The sequence below is a fragment of the Cyprinus carpio genome, chromosome B12, assembly GCF_018340385.1.
Source record: "Cyprinus carpio isolate SPL01 chromosome B12, ASM1834038v1, whole genome shotgun sequence".
Lineage (NCBI taxonomy): Eukaryota > Metazoa > Chordata > Actinopteri > Cypriniformes > Cyprinidae > Cyprinus > Cyprinus carpio.
Window position 1 is genome coordinate 20,760,123 of NC_056608.1, and position 20,011 is coordinate 20,780,133.

The 20,011-nt window shown below is 35.6% G+C and overlaps 1 protein-coding gene across 1 annotated transcript in view; it reads left to right on the forward strand.

Annotated features, from left to right (window-relative positions):
* The window catches only part of LOC109107481 (kinesin-like protein KIF19), a 43,342-nt gene that overhangs the window by 21,600 nt on the left and 1,731 nt on the right, over positions 1-20,011 (forward strand). The window contains exons 3-18 of the mRNA XM_042735939.1: positions 6,457-6,567; positions 6,758-6,845; positions 8,126-8,262; positions 11,200-11,325; positions 12,049-12,243; positions 12,942-13,088; positions 13,179-13,301; positions 13,394-13,550; positions 14,358-14,532; positions 14,761-14,959; positions 15,265-15,535; positions 15,851-15,972; positions 16,218-16,381; positions 16,654-16,747; positions 18,852-18,975; positions 19,155-19,540. Of these exons, the coding sequence (XP_042591873.1) occupies positions 6,457-6,567; positions 6,758-6,845; positions 8,126-8,262; positions 11,200-11,325; positions 12,049-12,243; positions 12,942-13,088; positions 13,179-13,301; positions 13,394-13,550; positions 14,358-14,532; positions 14,761-14,959; positions 15,265-15,535; positions 15,851-15,972; positions 16,218-16,381; positions 16,654-16,747; positions 18,852-18,975; positions 19,155-19,540 (2,619 nt within the window). The remainder of the gene's footprint in view (positions 1-6,456; positions 6,568-6,757; positions 6,846-8,125; positions 8,263-11,199; positions 11,326-12,048; positions 12,244-12,941; positions 13,089-13,178; positions 13,302-13,393; positions 13,551-14,357; positions 14,533-14,760; positions 14,960-15,264; positions 15,536-15,850; positions 15,973-16,217; positions 16,382-16,653; positions 16,748-18,851; positions 18,976-19,154; positions 19,541-20,011) is intronic.

Below are 20,011 nucleotides of genomic sequence, written 5' to 3' on the forward strand. Positions count from 1 at the left end.
TTATTGAGCAAGAATGCGTTACATTAATCAAAAGTGACAGCAAAAGACATTTATAATGTTGTGAAATATTTCTATGTCAAATATATCCTGTTCTTTTGAGCTTTCTAATCATCAAAGAAATCTGAAAAATAATACATCACATTTTCCACTGAATATTAAGCAGTACAATGGTTTTTAACTTATATAATGGTAAAAATATTTTAATATGTGAGTTTGTGTTTTTGTGATTAAGCCATAAATAATTGTATACAGGTTTGCAACAAGAAGTCAGTGACAAATAATGATCATTTAAATGTTTGTGTGATCTACTCATCTCAAGGTTTTAATAGAGATTGAATAGGAGAAGACAGAAGATGCACCTTGTCCATCTTTATGTTTAGTAATGAATGCATCTCTTCTGCTCTTCTCTTCCCTCCTTTCTGCTCTTCTTGCTGTGATTAACCTTTTTCTCTAACCCTAACTGCTGGAGCAGAATAGCCATCTGTCAATGATATATTGCTTGTAATGTGTGTGTGACAGTGTTACAGGGAGTTAGAACCCTTCCTGTGTGTGTATCTTCCCCCAGTGAGGCCCCTCTACAGCTACAGCTGCCCCCTCTCATCACCATTTTCCATCAGGCTAATAGCAACAGGTGTCTGTGTCGTTCCACACCCGCTTTCCTGTAGTCATGACAACTAGCATGTCACACAATACAGGGAGGGGACATAGAGATGCACACACAGATGTCAGCATAAACACACCTGCATTCATGCATGCTTTATCATCAGCACACACATAACCTGCACATGATGGAGAGACACATAAAGACATCTGTCCACTGATCTTCAGCATCTCAGGTGGCTGGCATCTCATCATAAAGCCTGACTCACTTGCCATATGTGACTCAAGGTCATTTTTCACCAATTTTTGTCTGCTCTTTGCCCATATAGTGGCCCACAAGATATTCAGAAATATAAACTTGCATGCAGTCAGCATGACTGTTAAGATTTTTTTTTAATTATTATTTTAATAATAATAATTATTAATTATTATTTTTAAATTAATTATTTTAACAATATAACATTTACTTTAAGCAATTTTAAACATTATCTTTACTCAAACGTAATCAGAAGATTAGTTTTTTTTTTTGTATTTACTTTAAATATTAATACATTATTTTTAATATTAAATTGTATTATTTTATATGTATAAATACATTATAATAATTTACTTAAAATAATCTACATTTTCTAGAATTTTATATACAGTATATTTAAAGTCAATAGGTCAAGATGTCTAGGATTGAAAAACAAATCCTAGGACCAAAATAAATGTTTATATATATATATATATATATATATATATTGTTATTTATTAATTATTTTTTGTTAGATATGTGTTTTCATTTTTTTTTAATCTGTTTTGTATTTAATTTTTTATAATTATTTGTGAACATTTTAATTATTTTTGTTTACAATTCATAGGAATAATGTTTTAATTTCTCGTGTGCATGTTTCAGTAGTGCCAGGCTGGCGGTTTCATATCCCTTGAGCTGCTCGAGTCAGGCTGACTTCAGTGGATTTGCCGCTATGGGTTTTATTTCCCAGGGTAGAATCGTATGGCCCGTGTTACATCACAGCTTTATCAGTGACTCATAGGTGATGCCTTGGAGAACCAGACTCTCTTATGATAAAGCATGGCTGAGCTTACACACATCACAATGCCTGGATCAGTAATATGAACAGATCGTATCACTCTGTCTGCCTCTGTCAAGTTGTTGCATAATTGTTGGTCAATCTGACACCTCCTCATATTTGTGTCCTCATCATTGGCTTCATGTAACCGCTCAGTACCTCATCTTTCTCTTTCATTTTCTCTGCCTTGTTTTTCTCTCTCTTCCTATGTTTATCTGTTGGATAGAGTAAAGTTTTATTCATTAACAGGCTCACCCTTTTCTCTCTAGGGTTTTTCCTGCTCAGTCAAAACACAAAAACATTTCGAGCGTGTGGTTGTGCATGTGTTTCAGATGTGCAGATCTGCACCAAAACACTGTTCTTATTTATTTATTTATTTATTTTTTATTTTTATTTTTTTTGAGCAAGGCAAAAATGTTGTTTTTTATTTATTTGTTTATTTTTTATTTTTATTTTTTTTGAGCAAGGCAAGAATTAATTTTTGATGAGAGGAGTCATTGGGAAACAATGGCACAGAAATTACACACTGTGCTTTAAAATGACAGAAAGCCAATGCATTTTGTAGTATTTTAAACATAGTTAATCAAAGGTGCTAGCATTACCCACATATATTGTTTTCAGACCATGGCATCAAAATGCAATTTTATTATACTTGAAAGTATTTTATTTTATTTTATTTTATTTTTTTTTATTTACAGTTTTTATTTTGTTTTTCCCTGTTTCCCTGTTTTTAACCAGTTTTTTTCCCCTTTGGTCTATTTTTATTACCTTTAAAGAGTTAAAATGATATTTATAATCATGTCTTTTGTCAAACACTTATTAATAGGAAGCATTTTTTTTTTAATGATATTTATAAATAGTTTACAAAAGCCTCACACATAAATCTTTTCTACTTTTATGAAGTAAATCTGACTGAATCTGATCTCAGAATGTTTTTTTTTTTGTTTGGTTGTCTTTTGGTTATGGAGTCACAATAGTTCAGCGAGTCCATCCTGCAGGAGCTGACACAACCACTTCACCTCCTTTCTGATACATTATGACCACTGCTGTGTTTTAATATGCCCTTTGCTGCTAATCTTCACCCCACGGTTAATTGGTAACTCCATCTGACTGGATGACTTGGACTGTCGCCCCAACGACTGTGCCATTCTTTGTGCTTATTTAAATAACACCATATTGCTAATTGATTTCATGTCGGTGCATTAGCAGGCTGTTGCACAGACCCTGGCTGATCTTTGATGCCATTTAATATTTCACGACCACGCTTTTAATTTTAGCACCCTTTATTCACGCATGGCTTGTTTTGTTTTTGTGCACTGACTCATATGTTGCAGATAGCATCTGTGTTAGCATGGTTACATTGGCCTCCGCTGCCTTCTCAAACAAATTGGGGTATCATTTGATTGCCATTTCATAAAGTATTGTGTAGTGTAATGAGCCTTTAGGCACTCTTTGAGTTCTCATGTCACCTTTATGAATGTATGAATTAGTCAGTGGACTAGTGGAGCAGTTAGCGTCTGGCCTGGTGAATGCCCTCTGTCCTTTATGCAGGTGGAAACCAAAGATGGCTTTCCCGAATAACCTGCAGGCCTTTAATGGGGCCTCTTTTGCTTTCTCTTTTGTGGCAGTGAGATTGAGAGGGGAGACCTCAGAAACAGCTGGTTTCAGATGGTTGACCAGTGATTCTCATTGGTTACAGACAGGCTTGTGTTATTGCCAACACTTGCCAGCATTGCTGTGTTTTTTTGTTGATTTTAGTTTGTTACAGACAGGCTTGTGTTATTGCCAACACTTGCCAGCATTGCTGTGTTTAATAACAAAATATTAATTATGTTTTAGATGTTTTAGACATAAAATTAATTTGCTGTGTTTAATAACAAAAAAAAATAACAAAAAAAATAGGTTTATAGATCGGTTTTTGCTTTGTTTTACTTCGCTTTGTGTTTTTTTTTTTCTTTGCTGTTTTAGTTTGAGTTTTGATTTTGTCAGGGAAAAAAATCATACTAAAGTAAAAATTCTTAACTTGCTCTCCATTTCATCTAATTGCAATCCATGGCATATGGATGCATGAAATGCATGAAAAACATATACTTGAGTAAATTCCAGCTGCCTGAAATTTCATATACTTCTTGCGCTAGATATTGTACATCCTTAGCCTGTGATCTCATTACATGTATTTGTTTGTTAACTTTGTCTATTATCTCTTAATGGACTAGTTGCTTAGCAGCAATCAAGCGTCTTTTGGACACTGATAGATAGACACTGACTGTCTTCCCATTGGTCCTTATGGTACATTGATTGTCCCAGGTTTTTTTTGCACAGGTATGATTAAACCTAAGAACCCAGGGACCTTTGCAAGAAAAGTAATTAAAGGACCAGTGGAAGATGAATGTGGTTATACCGTACAATGCATGTGATACGCCTGTTAGATTTCATGATGACACAAAGCTTCTCATGTCTGAGGGACTGACTATCTGGTAAAGTGTGGATTTTTATTTACCCATGAAGAACACGGGTCTTCTGTCCATGAGGTCAGTCATGTCATGCCACCCAGCTTGCTCTGACACACACTGCACAGCTGATAGAATATCAGTCTCTCAGTGTGGGTCAGTCCATGTGTGTGGGACGACACAAACTATACTCACTTAACAGTACTTCATTGCACAGAACATGTTTAAAAACCCAGTTATGTCATTGTTTTTTTTTTTTTTGTGTGTGTATATCATCATCAAATCAGAATATTAGAATGATTTCTGAAGGATCATGGGACACTGAAGACTGTAGTAGTGGCTGGTGAAAATTCAGCGTTTTTGAGCGTAATACTTCTTTCAAAAACATTTACAAATCTTGCCGACCCCATATAATGCAAAGCATATAAAGGCTCAATATCTGAAATAATATAAATGTAAATAAATATAAATTAACTGTATGGCTTTTTAGTTGTATAAATTTGTATGACTTAATATTTTAAAAAGATATATTGTCTTTTATTTTTTATTTTTTTTTCAAAACATTACAGTATGTTAGTATGAGACAACAGTTTTTTTTTCCATTAAACTTGTGATTGTTTTATTTAGTTTTATTTGAAGTTTGACAAGACAGGATATTGCAGCACAAAAACCCTGAAATGTGTCAAACATGCACATACTCCAAAGCAATAATTTACCTATTGTATAAAACAAATAAAAATAGTTGATCTACATGCAGAATAAGTTAATATACATTTATTAAAGGTGGCAGCACAGACATGGTCAGACCATTCAGGCTTTCCACCCTATTAGATCCTCTGTCCAACAGTGGCATTACACTAGAACATACAGTAGGTGTACAGTATTGGGCTTTATCAAGAGCAGGGACCATTTCAGGTGAGTGGAACCTGATCAGTGACCCAGTACTGATTACAATGTGTCATTCTCTCGTGCCACGTAAGTGGAGTGACTAAGAAATCAGGTGTCAACTACTATACCACTGTGTACATTTTAAACTCATGCACCATATTTTGGATGAAATCTCTAAACCCCTCACGCGTGCAAGGCTGCTCATGTGCATTGATTTTTTGGAAGATGCTTGCTTAAAAAGACGATGTCAACTACTATCCATACATTCATGATGTCTTCTAAAGCTCAGCAAGGTGCATTTATTTGATATTTTTTGATATCTTCTATTTTATTTTATTTTTTAAATGTAATTTATTCCTGTCAAAGCAAAGCTGACTTTTCAGCAGCCATTACTCTTAATAAAAGTGCTTGATAAAACCATGATGCATTTATTTCACATTCTTTTGATAAATTGAAAGTGCAAAAGAAGAGAATTTATAACTTTTATAATTTATAAGTGTCTTAACCATCACTTTTTTAATCAATTTAATGCATCCTTGTTGAATAAAAGTATTAATTTCATTCAAAAAGGTTTTACTGACGACAAACTTTTGAACAGAAGTGTATCTCTCTCTCCCTGTGTTTGTCTTTGCAATAAGCATAACATAATATATAAGTGTAAAACAGTGCATTAACATTTTGTCCATTCCCTTGGACAAATGCAATGAGGCATGTCTTTTGTCCTTTTCACCTCGTTTCCATCTTTCTGTCATTCTTTTCCTCACCCAGTCTTTCCTCTTCCTCTGTTTGCAAAGAACGTCTGTATGTTTGCATTGTGCGCAATTATAATTGGCCTCTTTTAAAAGTCAGATCTCCTCTGCTGCATTTCAATTGAGAGGCTTCAAAGAGAAAGCTGGGGTTTGTGTTTGAACGTGTCATCAAACGATTAAGGTGTGTTTTCATGAGCCCTGACTAACTCGAACATTGGCTCTGAATCCTGAGGCCCTTCAGATTGAGTGGTGCTCTTGAAACAACCAGATTCAGCCTCATGGTTACATTTGGAGCCATCAAAGTCTCCCATGGGCTTCTTAAATGACCTCCATCAGGAACATTTTCCAAAATGTAGATGTAAAAATAGAAACTAATTAGGCGTAATGTCTTCCATCATGATGCACTCACCTTTTGCTTTTAAACCACACTAGCTGCATCTTTCATGTGGATCCATTATGATATTTCTATTTAGAGGTGCTGTTACGACACTCTGTGTCAGTGTAACTGAAATAAAGGCCTTTGTAGTTCATGTTAGCTGATAGTTAGCTGTGATTACCAGTAAAGTGTTTGTCCGGTAGCGACTAAAAGGTTAGAATGGTTTTGACACTCCGTGCATGAATGCAGTGCATATAAAAACTATAACCAGATGTAACCAGGTGTACTCTGTTTCTTGTTTTTCTTTCCTTCTTTTTCAGATGGTGGTGTTGATGGACCCCATGGAGGATCCAGATGATATTCTTCGAGCTCATCGATCCAGAGAGAAGACTTATATGTTTGATGTGGCCTTCGATTATTCAGCCACGCAGGCAAGCCCATTCTGTGTTTGTGCCTGTGAAGCACATGTATATACAAAAGTTAACATGCTTTTCAAAGAGTTCACATTTATGCAGTTATTTGTGTTCATGTAAGTGCATTTGTGTTTACTATGTGGTTGAATGAAAGATGAAAATACACACACAGGCTGCAATTAAACGTGTTTGTGTGTGCTTTCCTTAGGACGAGGTGTACAGATCCACCACTAAAGGCTTGATTGAAGGTCTCATATCTGGGTACAATGCCACTGTTTTTGCTTACGGACCCACAGGTCAGTACACACATCCTTTATACCAAGGGCTGGGCTATATATATATGTGTGTGTGTGTGTGTGTGTGTGTGTGTGTGTGTGTGTACAGTATATATATTTATATTTATATTTATATTTACATATATATATGTGTGTGTGTGTTTTTAACCATGGTAATTTCACTAAAGCAATAAAACTTGTTCAAATCTAAAGTCAAGAATTAAGATTTGTGATACAACCCCTGATTTTTTTTTTATTTATGATTTTGCAATTGTGTTAAATCTTGATCATTTTATTATAGTCTTTTAATAGTGCCTTTGATTTAAACTTAAATGACCAAATATGTCTTAGAACTTGTAAATTGGTTAGATTCTTTTCCAATAATTGGTTCAAACATCTTTGTGTACTCAACACAAATATGTTCATGGAAGTTCACCAGATAGACAGACTGACAGATGGATGGATGGATGGATGGATGGATGGATCTGATCTGATCAAACTGGGCACTACTACTAGGACATATAGATAAGCCTCGTCAACCTGATCTTCTTTTTTCCAGTTTACAGAAGAGGTTCAGTCAACAAAGTCACATGCACAAAATTTCACAAAAAATACAAACATACATACATACATACATAAAAAATAAATAAATACATAATGCACACAATGCTTTAAAGATCAAAATAAAAGTTAAATATTTTGTATATTAACCTAGCTCACTAAATTCCAGCTGTCAAGAACACATTATCTGGTAATCTGGTATTTAATCAAAAAAAAAAAAAAAAAAAAATACCTTACTTAAAGACCTGTTTTTATGCTGCTTTGAATTGATTAAAAGTTCATTCCTGGAAAGCAGATGTCTGTGTGGCTCCCGTGTGCTCTCGTGCTCTAATCTGTCCTCAGAGTGACTCTTACTGACTGTTCCTGTCTGTGGCCATGGCTATATAAAGCTTAGATCTGTGCTCAGCCTGACAGGGATAAAAGCCACCTGTAAACATTATGTATCACTCACTATGACTCACCTTACACTTGTGCCTTCCGTTTATGCCATGCTGACGAACATATGCTCATTATCTAAAAGTATTTCACATTTATGAAAAGAGGTAGTGATAAGCCTATTCTGTATCACAGGCAGCAGGAATGATCCAACAAATAAAATGTAAATAATAAATAAACATGTTTGATGTTTAAGGACTTTTTTATTTTATTAAAATGTATTTATTTTATTTTGATGTGTGATGTCAGACATTAAAATGAGGTTAAATTGTGGTCCTAATAATTAGATGTGTGTGTGTCTACAGGTTGTGGGAAGACTTACACTATGCTGGGAACAGACAGAGAACCTGGTATCTATGTTCGCACATTAAATGACCTATTCAAAGCCATCGAAGAAACCAGTGATGACATGCAGTACAGTGTCTCTATGTCCTACTTGGAGGTGAGAGCTTCATTTGGTTGCTAAATAGGATTTTAGCAGCCAGTTGTTGTTGTTTTTTTTCCCTCACATATTGTATCACTTAGAGATTTGATATAGAACCTTTAAAGATACTGTCACCCTATTGCCACGCTAAATAAATACACATAGTAAAGTCAATTGCCCTCATTTAGTTTTAAACAATTAAAAAAAAGGGTAACAGCTTAAGTGTTATGTGATAAGATAATCATCAGGCTCGTAGCGAGTGGCCGATACACGTCTGTTTATCAGCTCTGTTCGCCTGAGGGAGGGCTAATCTTGTCGGCTTAGCGACTATCTCAGCATCTTTGATTACGCTGATGTTGTATTGATACTAGAAAGCTCTGAGTTGTGATGGACTTGTCCAAAGTTTACTCAAAACAAATACATGCTTCCCTGATCCCCTACTGCATTAGCTTAGAAACAGATCGCTATGCTTTTATGTGACTGGCCAAGTAAGACAGCCTTGCATCTTAAAAGAAAAATATCTGCTGACTTGCAAAAAATGCCTAATATTACCCATTATATTATATTATATAAAAATGCCAAAAAAAAATTAAACTAAAATGAAAACAGAAAATAAAAACTAATTTAAAAATAGTAATAAAATCTATAATATTATATCTGTGATACTAAAACTGTGTTGAAAGTTTTTTTTTTTATTATTAATATTTTTTTTCTCAAATAAGTTTACTCTATATGACATTCTGTTCTTTAAATATGGCTTGGGTACCTCTTTCAGTGAAAGTCTATGGGATTTTTTTTTTTTTTTCACATTTTGTCTCCAGGGCTCCAGTTTAGCCTTCAATCTCAATAGCTCTGTCCTGTTTTTGACAGCTGATGCATGTGCATTTGAGATCACATGAGTGAGCTGACAGCAGCACCACTTCAGTTCTCTCAGTGTCTTTTTTCTCTTTCTCTCTGTCTCGCATTCTTTTCTCAACATGTCTCATTGCCCATTTTGTCAATCAAAGTCTGTTCAGCAGTATTTCTATATTGACTGATGTTTGACAATGAGTTATTTTTCCTTTAAAATGGTGAAAGTGTTTACAGTGTTCTATAACCCAGTATGTATTTATTTAATTAATTATATGTGACCCTGGACCACAAAACCAGTCTTAAATCGCTGGAGTATATTTGTAGCAATAGCCAAAAATACATTGTATGGGTCAAAATTATAGATTTTTCTTTTATGCCAAAAATCTTTAAGTATAGATATTAATTAAAGATCATGTTCCATTAAAATAGGTATGTAAATGACATATACAGCGCAACTGTGCTGACGGCGACCCGGGTTCGAGTCCCGGCTCGTGGTCCTTTGCCGATCCCGCTCCCCTCTCTCTTCACCAAAAAAACACTTTCCTGTCTACTCTACACTGTCCTTTCCAATAAAGGCATAAAAAGCCCATAAATAAATCTTTAAAAAAAAAAATATATAAATTGGTTGTAAATTACCTACTGTTAATATATCAAAACTTAATTTTTGATTAGTAATATGCATTGCTAAGAACTTCATTTGGACAACTTTAAAGGTGATTTTCTCAATATTTAGATTTTTTTGCACCCTCAGATTTCAGATTTTCAAATAGTTGTATCTCGGCAAAATATGGTCCTAAATATTGGTCCTTTATTCAGCTTTCAGATGATGTATACATCTCAATTTTGAAGAATTGACACTTAATGACTGGTTTTGTGGTCCAGGGTCACATTTAAATTAAATTAAATTAAATTAAATTAATAATTGTTAAATAATTCTAAATATATTTTTTTATTATTATTTATAATCTAGCATCAGATATATCAAAGCGACTTCAGTGCTTTTTTTTTTTTTTTTTTTTTACCTGTGTGCACTCACTAACACACACTTGGCAACTTAATGTACACACATAAACACACAGATTTGTTTGACTTCTTTAGGTTAAAGGGGTGTTTGGGATGTGCAGACCTATGAGTAAGCCACTCCGTCCACACACGGAAAGAGCAACCTTCAGTAAAGAACACAATGCTCTCCTGTCCTCTGCTTTTCTTACACCTTCACATTAAAACTCCTGTTTACATTGGGCCTTCCAAATGCTCAAGGGAACGCTTCCCTGGAGAGAAAGCCTTTTTATTCTCAGCTTCTGTGGTTTAGGTTCAGACCTCCCGGTTTATCCTGTCTCTATTTTCTCTTTCCTTCCATCTATATCTTTAGCAGGTCTTCTACTCTTTCTCTGTCAATGGATTCTTTTCATACTGTCGGCGTCACCCTAAAATTATCACATGCCTACAGCAGATCACAGTGACCTCACTGACAGTGATGAAATATTACGTTTGGGGCGACTTAAATTGAGAGTTTTGCAGTGACCACAGGTGGTGCTCAGGATGTGGCCCTGTTCTAAACTGGGCTGAATGAAGCTTATTGAAATACTCTAAAATATTAAATCCGAGATTAATCTCTACACTAGCATCCTGAAAATACTGTATATGACAGTTTGCACCATATATTCTAGAGTTTGATTGGTTGAAACAGGTGTTGATTACTATATGTAATTAATTTATAATTGTTGCAATCAATGGTTTTTAAAAATCAATAATTTTGGGCATGAAAATTTAAAAAGTGTTGTGAGGTGAATTCTTCAGACATAATCCAATGTGTCACTGCTACAGTGTGCACTAAATTTTCAATAATTCCGTGGTCTGTTGTCAGTAGTTCCTTTCATATTTTACAAATTACAGCATTGTCCATGTGCTCAGCTGGTAGAGCATGTTGCTAGTAATGGAAAGGTCACAGATTGCATGTTTTGATATTCATCCACTGCAAGTCATCTCAGATAAAAGCGTCTGTCTGTCAGATGCATGAATGTAAATGTCAAATGCATAAACAATGATTGTAATCTTGAAATCTGAGCATGGTTTGTAATCTGTTTAATTCTTGTGTTTCAGATCTATAATGAGATGATAAGAGACTTGCTGAATCCATCATCAGGATTTCTGGACCTGAGAGAGGACTCGAAGGGAGAAATACAGGTCGCAGGAATCACAGAAGTCTCCACCATTAATGCACGAGAGGTCAGTTAGACACATTATTCAGGCACCATATTACTTAAAATAATGTGTGTGTATGTGTGTGGGGAAATACAGGTTGTTACTTAAAATAATGTGTTTGTTTGTTTGTGTGTTTGTTTTTTGTTTAAGTAGTTATTGTTAATGTTGTTATTGTTCATGTTCATTCTATGATACTTAATAAAAACAATAGGGGTGTATATTTAAATAAGTATTTAATAGTGAAACCCTTATTCAGCAAGGATGCATTTAATTGATCAAAAAGTGACAGCAAGGCCATTTCTAATGTCACAAAAGATTTCTATTTCAAAATAAATGTTGTACTTTCAACTTTTTATTGATTACATTTATTTATAAATTTTTTTGAAAAAATGTATCACAGTTTCAACAAAAATATTAAGCAGCACAATTGTTTAACATTGATGATAAAAAATGTTTAAGCACCAAATTAGTATATTAGTATTATATATAAAATATTATTGTTTTTTTTCAGTTCACGCTTTATTATAAGTAACAATTTATATATATATGAGGCAATAATTTTAAATTATTTAAAAGTATTTCACATTGCTGTATTACTGTATTTTTGATCAAATAAATGCTGCCATGGTGACCATAAGGGACTTCTTTCGAAAAAAATAAAAATAAAATCCTGTCAATCTCAGAATTATGAATGGTACTGTGGAGCTGGATGTTGAGTTTTTTCTCTGTTTTTGCTCTCTCTCACAGATCATGGAGTTGTTAATGAAAGGAAACAAGCAGAGAACACAAGAGCCGACAGCAGCCAATCAGACGTCATCTCGCTCTCACGCTGTGCTGCAGGTGGCCGTACGGCAGCAGAGCCGATGTCGAGACATCCTGCAGGAAGTGCGATTCGCACGTCTCTTCATGATCGATCTGGCAGGGTCTGAACGGGCTTCACAGGTATGATGTGTAAGAGTAGGTGTGAAATATAAAAGTCCATTCATCTTTTAGTTTAGTAGGAACATAAAAGCACAGTGGGTAAGCTCAAACATACGTCTATGAAGTTGGTAATCATTAATGTAAGGCTATCAATCTTTCTTTTTACATAAAAGCTGGCACAGCTGGCACCAGATATATTCAGAATCATATATCACCCTGTGACGAGGGAACAATTCCAAGAGTGATTTAACTATTAGTGATAAACTTGGAGGGAAACTGAAGCCATCTAAATGAAAATATTTGTTGATTATTTCATCTGTTTCATCTGCAACACCTCCACAGATTTTGATGAAAGACGTGAATCATGTTTAATATTAAAGTGACATTACCATGAGATGGGAACACATTTAGAAAGCGTGCCATGTATTTGCCATGGAAACGGTTAAAAATGTTAACCACTCAGGCGCCCTGTGGGATTAAACATGCATGTGACAGGCACAAAAGCAGATCATGTTGTTTCTGGTTATAGGGTATTGTTGCACAGAAACATGAGTGCTTGTTTGTTCTCCATTGATGAGGAAGACAAGCCTGTTGCACAACTATTCAGAAAATGAAATATACAAGAGCGCCCCCTGCTGGAAGCTCTAACAGACTTCCTAACCTGCATGTAGACTGACAGTTTAAAAACTTGGTGCAATAACTACTGTTTCTGCTTTCAGACACAGAACAGGGGTCAAAGGTTAAAAGAGGGTGCTCATATCAACCGCTCTTTGCTTGCGCTGGGAAACTGCATCAATGCTTTGAGCGAAAAGAATGGCAACAAATATGTCAATTACAGAGACAGCAAGCTCACACGATTGCTCAAGGTACAGCGGAGTGAATCTTCATGAACAGAGAGACATATGGGATATTTTTCTTGATTTTGGTTGTCTTACTGGGTTTACTCATGACTGCAGGATTCTCTGGGAGGAAACAGTCGGACGGTGATGATTGCCCATATAAGCCCTGCATCTCTGGCCTTTGAGGATTCACGGAATACCATGACTTATGCTGACCGTGCCAAAAGCATCCGCACACGGGTTAGTTTAACACATGATAAAACAATTGACAACCCATTATTACCGTTCCTATATATCCTATCACTCTGTGTCATGCTATTCTTCCTATGCAGGTAAAGAGAAACCTGTTGAATGTGTCCTATCACGTCGCCCAGTACACCAGCATCATCTCTGACCTGCGCAGCGAGATTCAGCGGCTGAAGAAAAAGATAGCAGACCAGGCCAGCAGACAGCTCAACCCGGACAGAACAGACATCCGCCATGTTCAAGGTAACATCCTATCTGTAAGAAATGAAGTGAGATGTACTATTGATACCACCTTGATTATTCTATTCTATTCTATTCTATTCTATTCTATTCTGTTCTGTTCTATTCTGTTCTATTCTGTTCTGTTCTATTCCGTTCTGTTCTATTCTAATATGTTGTTTTATGTTTGGTTTGATTCTTTTATTAAATAGAAGTGATATGTACCATTGATATCACCTCAATTTTACTTTGAATTCTGTTGAATTCTACTATGAATTTAGGGAAGTCGTGGCCTAGTGGTTAGAGAGTTTGACTCCTAACCCTAAGGTTGTGAGTTCGAGTCTCGGGCCGGCAATACCACGACTGAGGTGCCCTTGAGCAAGGCACCGAACCCCCAACTGATTGATTGAATTGATTCTGTTCTACTGTGTTATTTTCTTTTTGATGAGATCATTTTTAATAATATAATTCTGGTCTATTCTATTGTATTATTTTCTGTATCTATTATTTTTTGCATTATATTCTGTTTGGTTAGATCCTGTTCTAATTGATTCAGTTCTATTCTGTTTTATTCTGATCTTTCTGGTTCTTTTCTGTTTGATTAGAATATAATTTTAATTGATTTTGTTCTATTATATTATGAATGTTTAATATTTATTTAATATATTATTTTGACTATATTTTTTCATTAGATTATTTTCTAAATATCACTAATGTATAATTTTCTTCTTAGATTGTTTTCTATTCTATTGTATTTCTATTCTATTTCTGTTCTATGCTCACTTAAAAGTGTGACATAAAAAATTTTTGTGTGTGTGTGTTTGCCTGTAGCGGAGGTGCAGGCTCATTCTTCTCAGCAGAGCCGGGCTGAGATGGACCAACTGCGGGAGCAACTGATCGATGCATTTAGACAGCAGATGGACATCAGGAAGCGTCTTATGGAGCTGGACAACAGCAACATGGAAATCCAGATTGACACATCCAAACATCTGCTGACAATCACAGAGTGAGTCTTCATACTGCACACAAACCAAAACAAGATTATAGCTAAATACACATGTTGCCCTGAAGCTATTTGGACTATCTACACACTCATGAACACTATCATCAGTTGTTTTATTATTTCAGACTGAATAAACTTATTTTGTGAAATGTTTTATTTGAAACTTTTGCTTGTGATAACTTTCTTTCAAGTAAATGCTTGGTCATTGAAATATTATCCGTCTCCATCTAGCTGGGAGCAAGAACGCTTCAGGAGAAGAAAGAAGTGGCAAGGCGAGAGGAGAAAGGAGAGTTTTAGTAAGGATGAAAGTGAAAAAGACTCAGACTCACCAGAATCTTTGCCTGACAGCACAGAGACACAAGAGGTGGCCATTGCCAGAGAGAACCTAGTCTCGCTCATGGCTGAGCAGAAGAAAATACAAAAACAGAAGGTAATGTTGTTATTAGCCACTAGAGGGCGGCACAACACCTCAAAAAAAACCTCACAGTACTGTGCTGTGAGTTTAAAATTTATGTCTAATTCCTTTTAGTGAATCAGTTGGTTTAACCAGTTCATTTCAGTGAACTTGTTATTCATTTGGAACACTCCGCATAGGCAGTGCATACTACCTTAATACATTTCCTTTCTGTTTTTAGACTGAGACTCCTTATAAGCAAAGATAAATTGTACATGACTTGCCGTGTTAATAAAGTCACTCATCACAGTAATTGACCATAGTCCCTCTGTTCTCTTTAGGCCGGATTGGAGCAGCGCCTGGCAGAGCTCAGAGAGAAAGCACGACGTCTTGAAGAGCTTCTCCCCCGCCGTGTGAGCTCTGAGGAGCAGAGAGAAGTGCTTTGCCTCCTCTGCAAGGTTCACGAGCTAGAGATCGAGAACGCAGAGATGCAGTCCAGCGCGCTGCTCAAGGACAACGTGATCCGACAGAAAAACGTGGTAGTGCAGCGTTTCGAACAGCACAGACACCTCTGCCATGAGATCATCCAGCAGCAGCGGCAGTTTATTGATGGTGAGTCATTCAGAGGAATAAGAAATGGCACCGAAATCTCAGCCAGTGATAAATCAGGCCAAACTGTGGCAGTCAGGTTTTCCAGAGTGATGCAATATGAGGGTTCAGTCCAGTTCAAGCTAAAATATATGTGTGTGTGTGTGTGCGCGTTTGTGTATATATATATATATATATATATATATATATATATATATATATATATATATGTGTGTGTGTGTGTGTGTGTGTGTGTGTGTATATATATATATATACACACACCCACACACACACACTTTCTTGTGGAAAAATAAATGTTATAAGTAATTGTTTTTGCAGATCACAGTCTCCTGGTTCCTCCTCATCTTCAAGAGCTTTATGAGATGTACATGAAGGAAATGGATGAGAAGAACTTGGACAGAGTCGTGGCCCTGGATAAGTTCACCGTCCGTACTCTTAAGGTACGTCAAGCAGGCATTTTCAAGTCAACATGAAATCAAAATTGACTGTTTACTTTGTGAATAAACATTATTGCTCATATTTTGCAAAAAACATCAGTGCACATTTTTCCAAAATCCTGTACATGGAACATTATGACAGTTAAATTAGTTTCATGTTGACTTTAAAAGCTCTTCAAGAGAAGGACATGATAAAAGCATGAAGTATTTCAGAGTGATCTTGAACATGTTAACACGTATCTCTATAGGAGAGTTCCCTACCCAAGATCACCCTCCCCAGTAGAGGTCGTGACCCCTTGCAGGAGATGGATTCAGACCAAGAAAGTGTTCGCACACTGGGCTCAGACAACAGAGAAGGGCGGACAAAACTGAGGAGACACACGCTGCCTCCGATTCTCCCAGAGCCTGATGGGTAAGAAGAGTTCAAAGCAAGTTCTTTTGCTACTTTTTTGACATTTCCCTCCTTATGCAAACTTAATATATTTCCTTGTATGGAAACCTTTAATGGCCAAAATATTTTAAATATTGTGAATGTGAAAAATAAAAATAGCAAGGAACATTCTGCTTGTCCTGTGGACATAAAAAGAACTGCAATATAACTACCTCCTTTATATTGTGTTAAAGGAGTCTAAGTTTGTTCACATGCATTTATTGTAAGTTAAAAATGTTCTCCTGCCCATACAGAGACCGAGTGTTTAAGAGTAGTCACAAACAGATGAAGAACTCTGTAGTTATGACTCCTCCACCCATTCACATCAATGGCCAGGGCAACAGAGAGGTGAGCTTCTGGGAGTCTACATGTGCAGCGTACTGTAATATGTGACCCTGGACCACAAAACCAGTCATAAGTAGGGTTGGGAACCCACGGAAAATATTGCCTATGGATGCGGTGTTTATGCAAGTGGTACACGGTGAGAAATAGACTTTAGGACAACATAACTTTGCAATAAATTTAATAATCTAGCTACAATTCCTTGCGCTCAGGCAGTTTGGCGTGACTTGCCTGGAACGCTACAAAGTCGTTAGTCGTGGTTTGAAGTCATGATTTACGGGCTCAAAAACCTGCCTGGAACGCAGCATTAATTACATTATATTTGTCCCATATTTTCATTAATATACATACTGACTTAAACTTGGACCACTAAATAAATAGACTGCTATTGTTATGTAAGTATGAGGGTTAGATTATTTAGTGTACAGGTCATTTCAAGAGTGATAAACAAAGTGATAGAAAATATTTATTTTCATGCATTTTAAAATGTGGAAACCACTCATTGCATCACACCATCTCCTGACTGCATTATTATTTGTAAAAAAAGGGGCTTTATGAAGTGTGTGTATACATGGTTATAAGTGTAACAGTTTATATTTCATTTATTTAGGGAAATGAACATGTGTCTTTGCCCTGTTTTAGGGACTATTTGGCCAACCAGTTATTCCTGCTTGAAAAGCAAAATGTTATTGATAGTGTAAAAAACATCAACTTTGAAGCACATGCTGATTGATGGACTAACATTACTCAACATTACTTACTACCTTCCAGCAACACTACATTCAATGTAAAATAGCAAAAAACATAATAATAGTTCATTTAAATGGAATCGGAACCAGAAAATGTGTATACTGTTTATACTGTTTAGTTTTGACATTGCCAATCTTTAAATTAAGTTGACAGTAAGTAATAAACAGTATTGAGTACTGTGCATTTTTCCTTACCACTATTTTTTTTAATAGTTGTTTAATGATTTTAATGGAACTGGAACCGGAACCAGAAAATTTCTAATGATTCCCAACCCTAGTCAAAAGGGTCCATTTTTTGAGAAATTGATATTTAAAAATCATCTGAAAGCTGAATAAATAAGCTTGTTAGGAAAGGACAATATTTGGCTAAGATACAACTATTTGAAAATCTGAGGGTGCAAAAAAAAAGAAGCTTTTAAAGCTGTCAAAATTAAGTTCTTAGCAATGCATATCACTGATCAAAAATGAAGTTTTTATATATTTATGGTAGGAAATTTACAAAGTATCTTCGTGGAATATGACCTTTATTTAATATCCTTATTGATTTTTGGCATAAAATAAAAAATTTATTGGGATTAAAAAACAAACAAACAAACAAAAAAAACAAAACGCTAATTTTGACCCATACAATGCATTGTTGGCTATTGCTACAAATACACTCATGCTACTTTTGACTGGTTTTGTGGTCCAGGATCACATATAGTTTTTTTTTTTTTTTTGTACTTTCATTCAGCAAAAACACATTCAGTTGATCAAAAGTGACTGAAGATTTCCAAAAAGATTTCCTTTTAAAAGAAAAATGTTCTTTAAAAATATTATATGATTTAATTTGGCTGAAGATTTTTAAGTTGATCAAAAGTGACTATATATATATATATATATAATATATACTTTTAAAAGAAAAATGTTCTTTAAAAATATAATATATTAAACATAACTGTTTTCAACACTAATGATAAATGCTTATTGAGCTTCAAATCAGCATATTAGAATGATTTCTGAAGGATCATGTGACTCTAAAGACTATAGTAATGATGCTGAAAATTCAGCTTTGCCATCACAGGAATAAATTGCTTCTTAAAATGTATTAAAATAGAAGACATTTTTTTGAATTTTAAAAATATTCACAATATTAGTTTTTATTGTTTTTCTGATCAAACAAATGCAGCTTTGGTGAGATGTCTTTGACGTCTTGACCGCTTTGAATAGTAGTATATATGAAAATCGTCAAATTTGAAAAGATATTCACAGAAAGTGTGAATATTCTGTTTAATCTCCATTTTAATTGGTTTCTCTGTTTTTTAACTGAGTGTACTGAATAAATGAGTGTGTCTGACACTATGCTGACTGTATCTCTGCAGCTGTTGCCATCTGTCCTGGATGATGCTCTGAGATGCAGCCATCTCAGTCACAGTATGAGCAGCCATCTGGACTCCTCACCTGAGAGCAGCGAAAACGGCACAGATGCCCCTCTGACTCCTAAAGGTAAGAGTTCCTCTGCTCATCTTTCATCTTTGTGCTGTTACACAGCTCCTTGGAACACTCGATTCTGATTGGTCAGTTGAGGCAAATCTTACATGGCTTCTTCTCAGATTAATGCCAAATTACATAATATCTATTTAATTAGTCATAGTTTTAAAATCCCTGAACTGTTTTCTGTCCAGAGAGACAGCAGATTCTAAGAGGCGTGCAGAACATCGCAGTCAAGGCTGCTCGACAGCGTTCTAAGGTTCTAGAAATAGACGCCCTGCGATTGCCCCCGCCACCTTCGCCCCTAGATTCCAAAAAGCACAAGAGTAACCTGTCTCTGACCGAGGCGCCCCCTAAAGGCCTGGTGCTACGGCATGGAAGACAGCCCAGCCCAGAGCTATGCCACGCCACCTCAGATGACAACCTGTCCAGCAGCACGGGAGACGGCCCCGCACCCAACAGCACATGGACACGGCCGCGGAACCGCCAGGCTGTGAAGAACCCCGCTCCACGAGAGCAGGACTTTGAGGGTCGCAGGCGCAAGAGGAGATCTCGATCCTTTGAAGTCACAGGACAAGCAGTGAGTTTTTAGATAAATGGATGAATCTCGCGAAAACTTGTTCAGGTCATAATTTACCCCAAAGAAGAAGTTATATTTTGCATAATTAAATTTAAATGTATTTTTAGGACCATTTATTTTCATGACAATTAAGCATATTGTTTTAATGTAAGCGGCAAAGCAGAATTTACAGCAGTCATTACTCTTGCCTTCAGAAATCATTCTAATATTCTGATTTGTTGGGGAAAAAAAAATATCAGTGTTGAAAACATTTAGCTGCTTATTATTTTATTTTTATTTTTTAATTCCTTGATGAATAGAACGTTTAAAAGAACAGCATTTATTTTAAAATAGAAATCATTTGTAATATTGTATGTCTTACATTATGGCTTTACCAGCACTTTTAATAAATGTAATGCCTAAATACTAAAAAGTATTAATTTCTTTTAAAAAATCCCAATCCCTTGGTGACCCCAAACTTATGAATGGTAG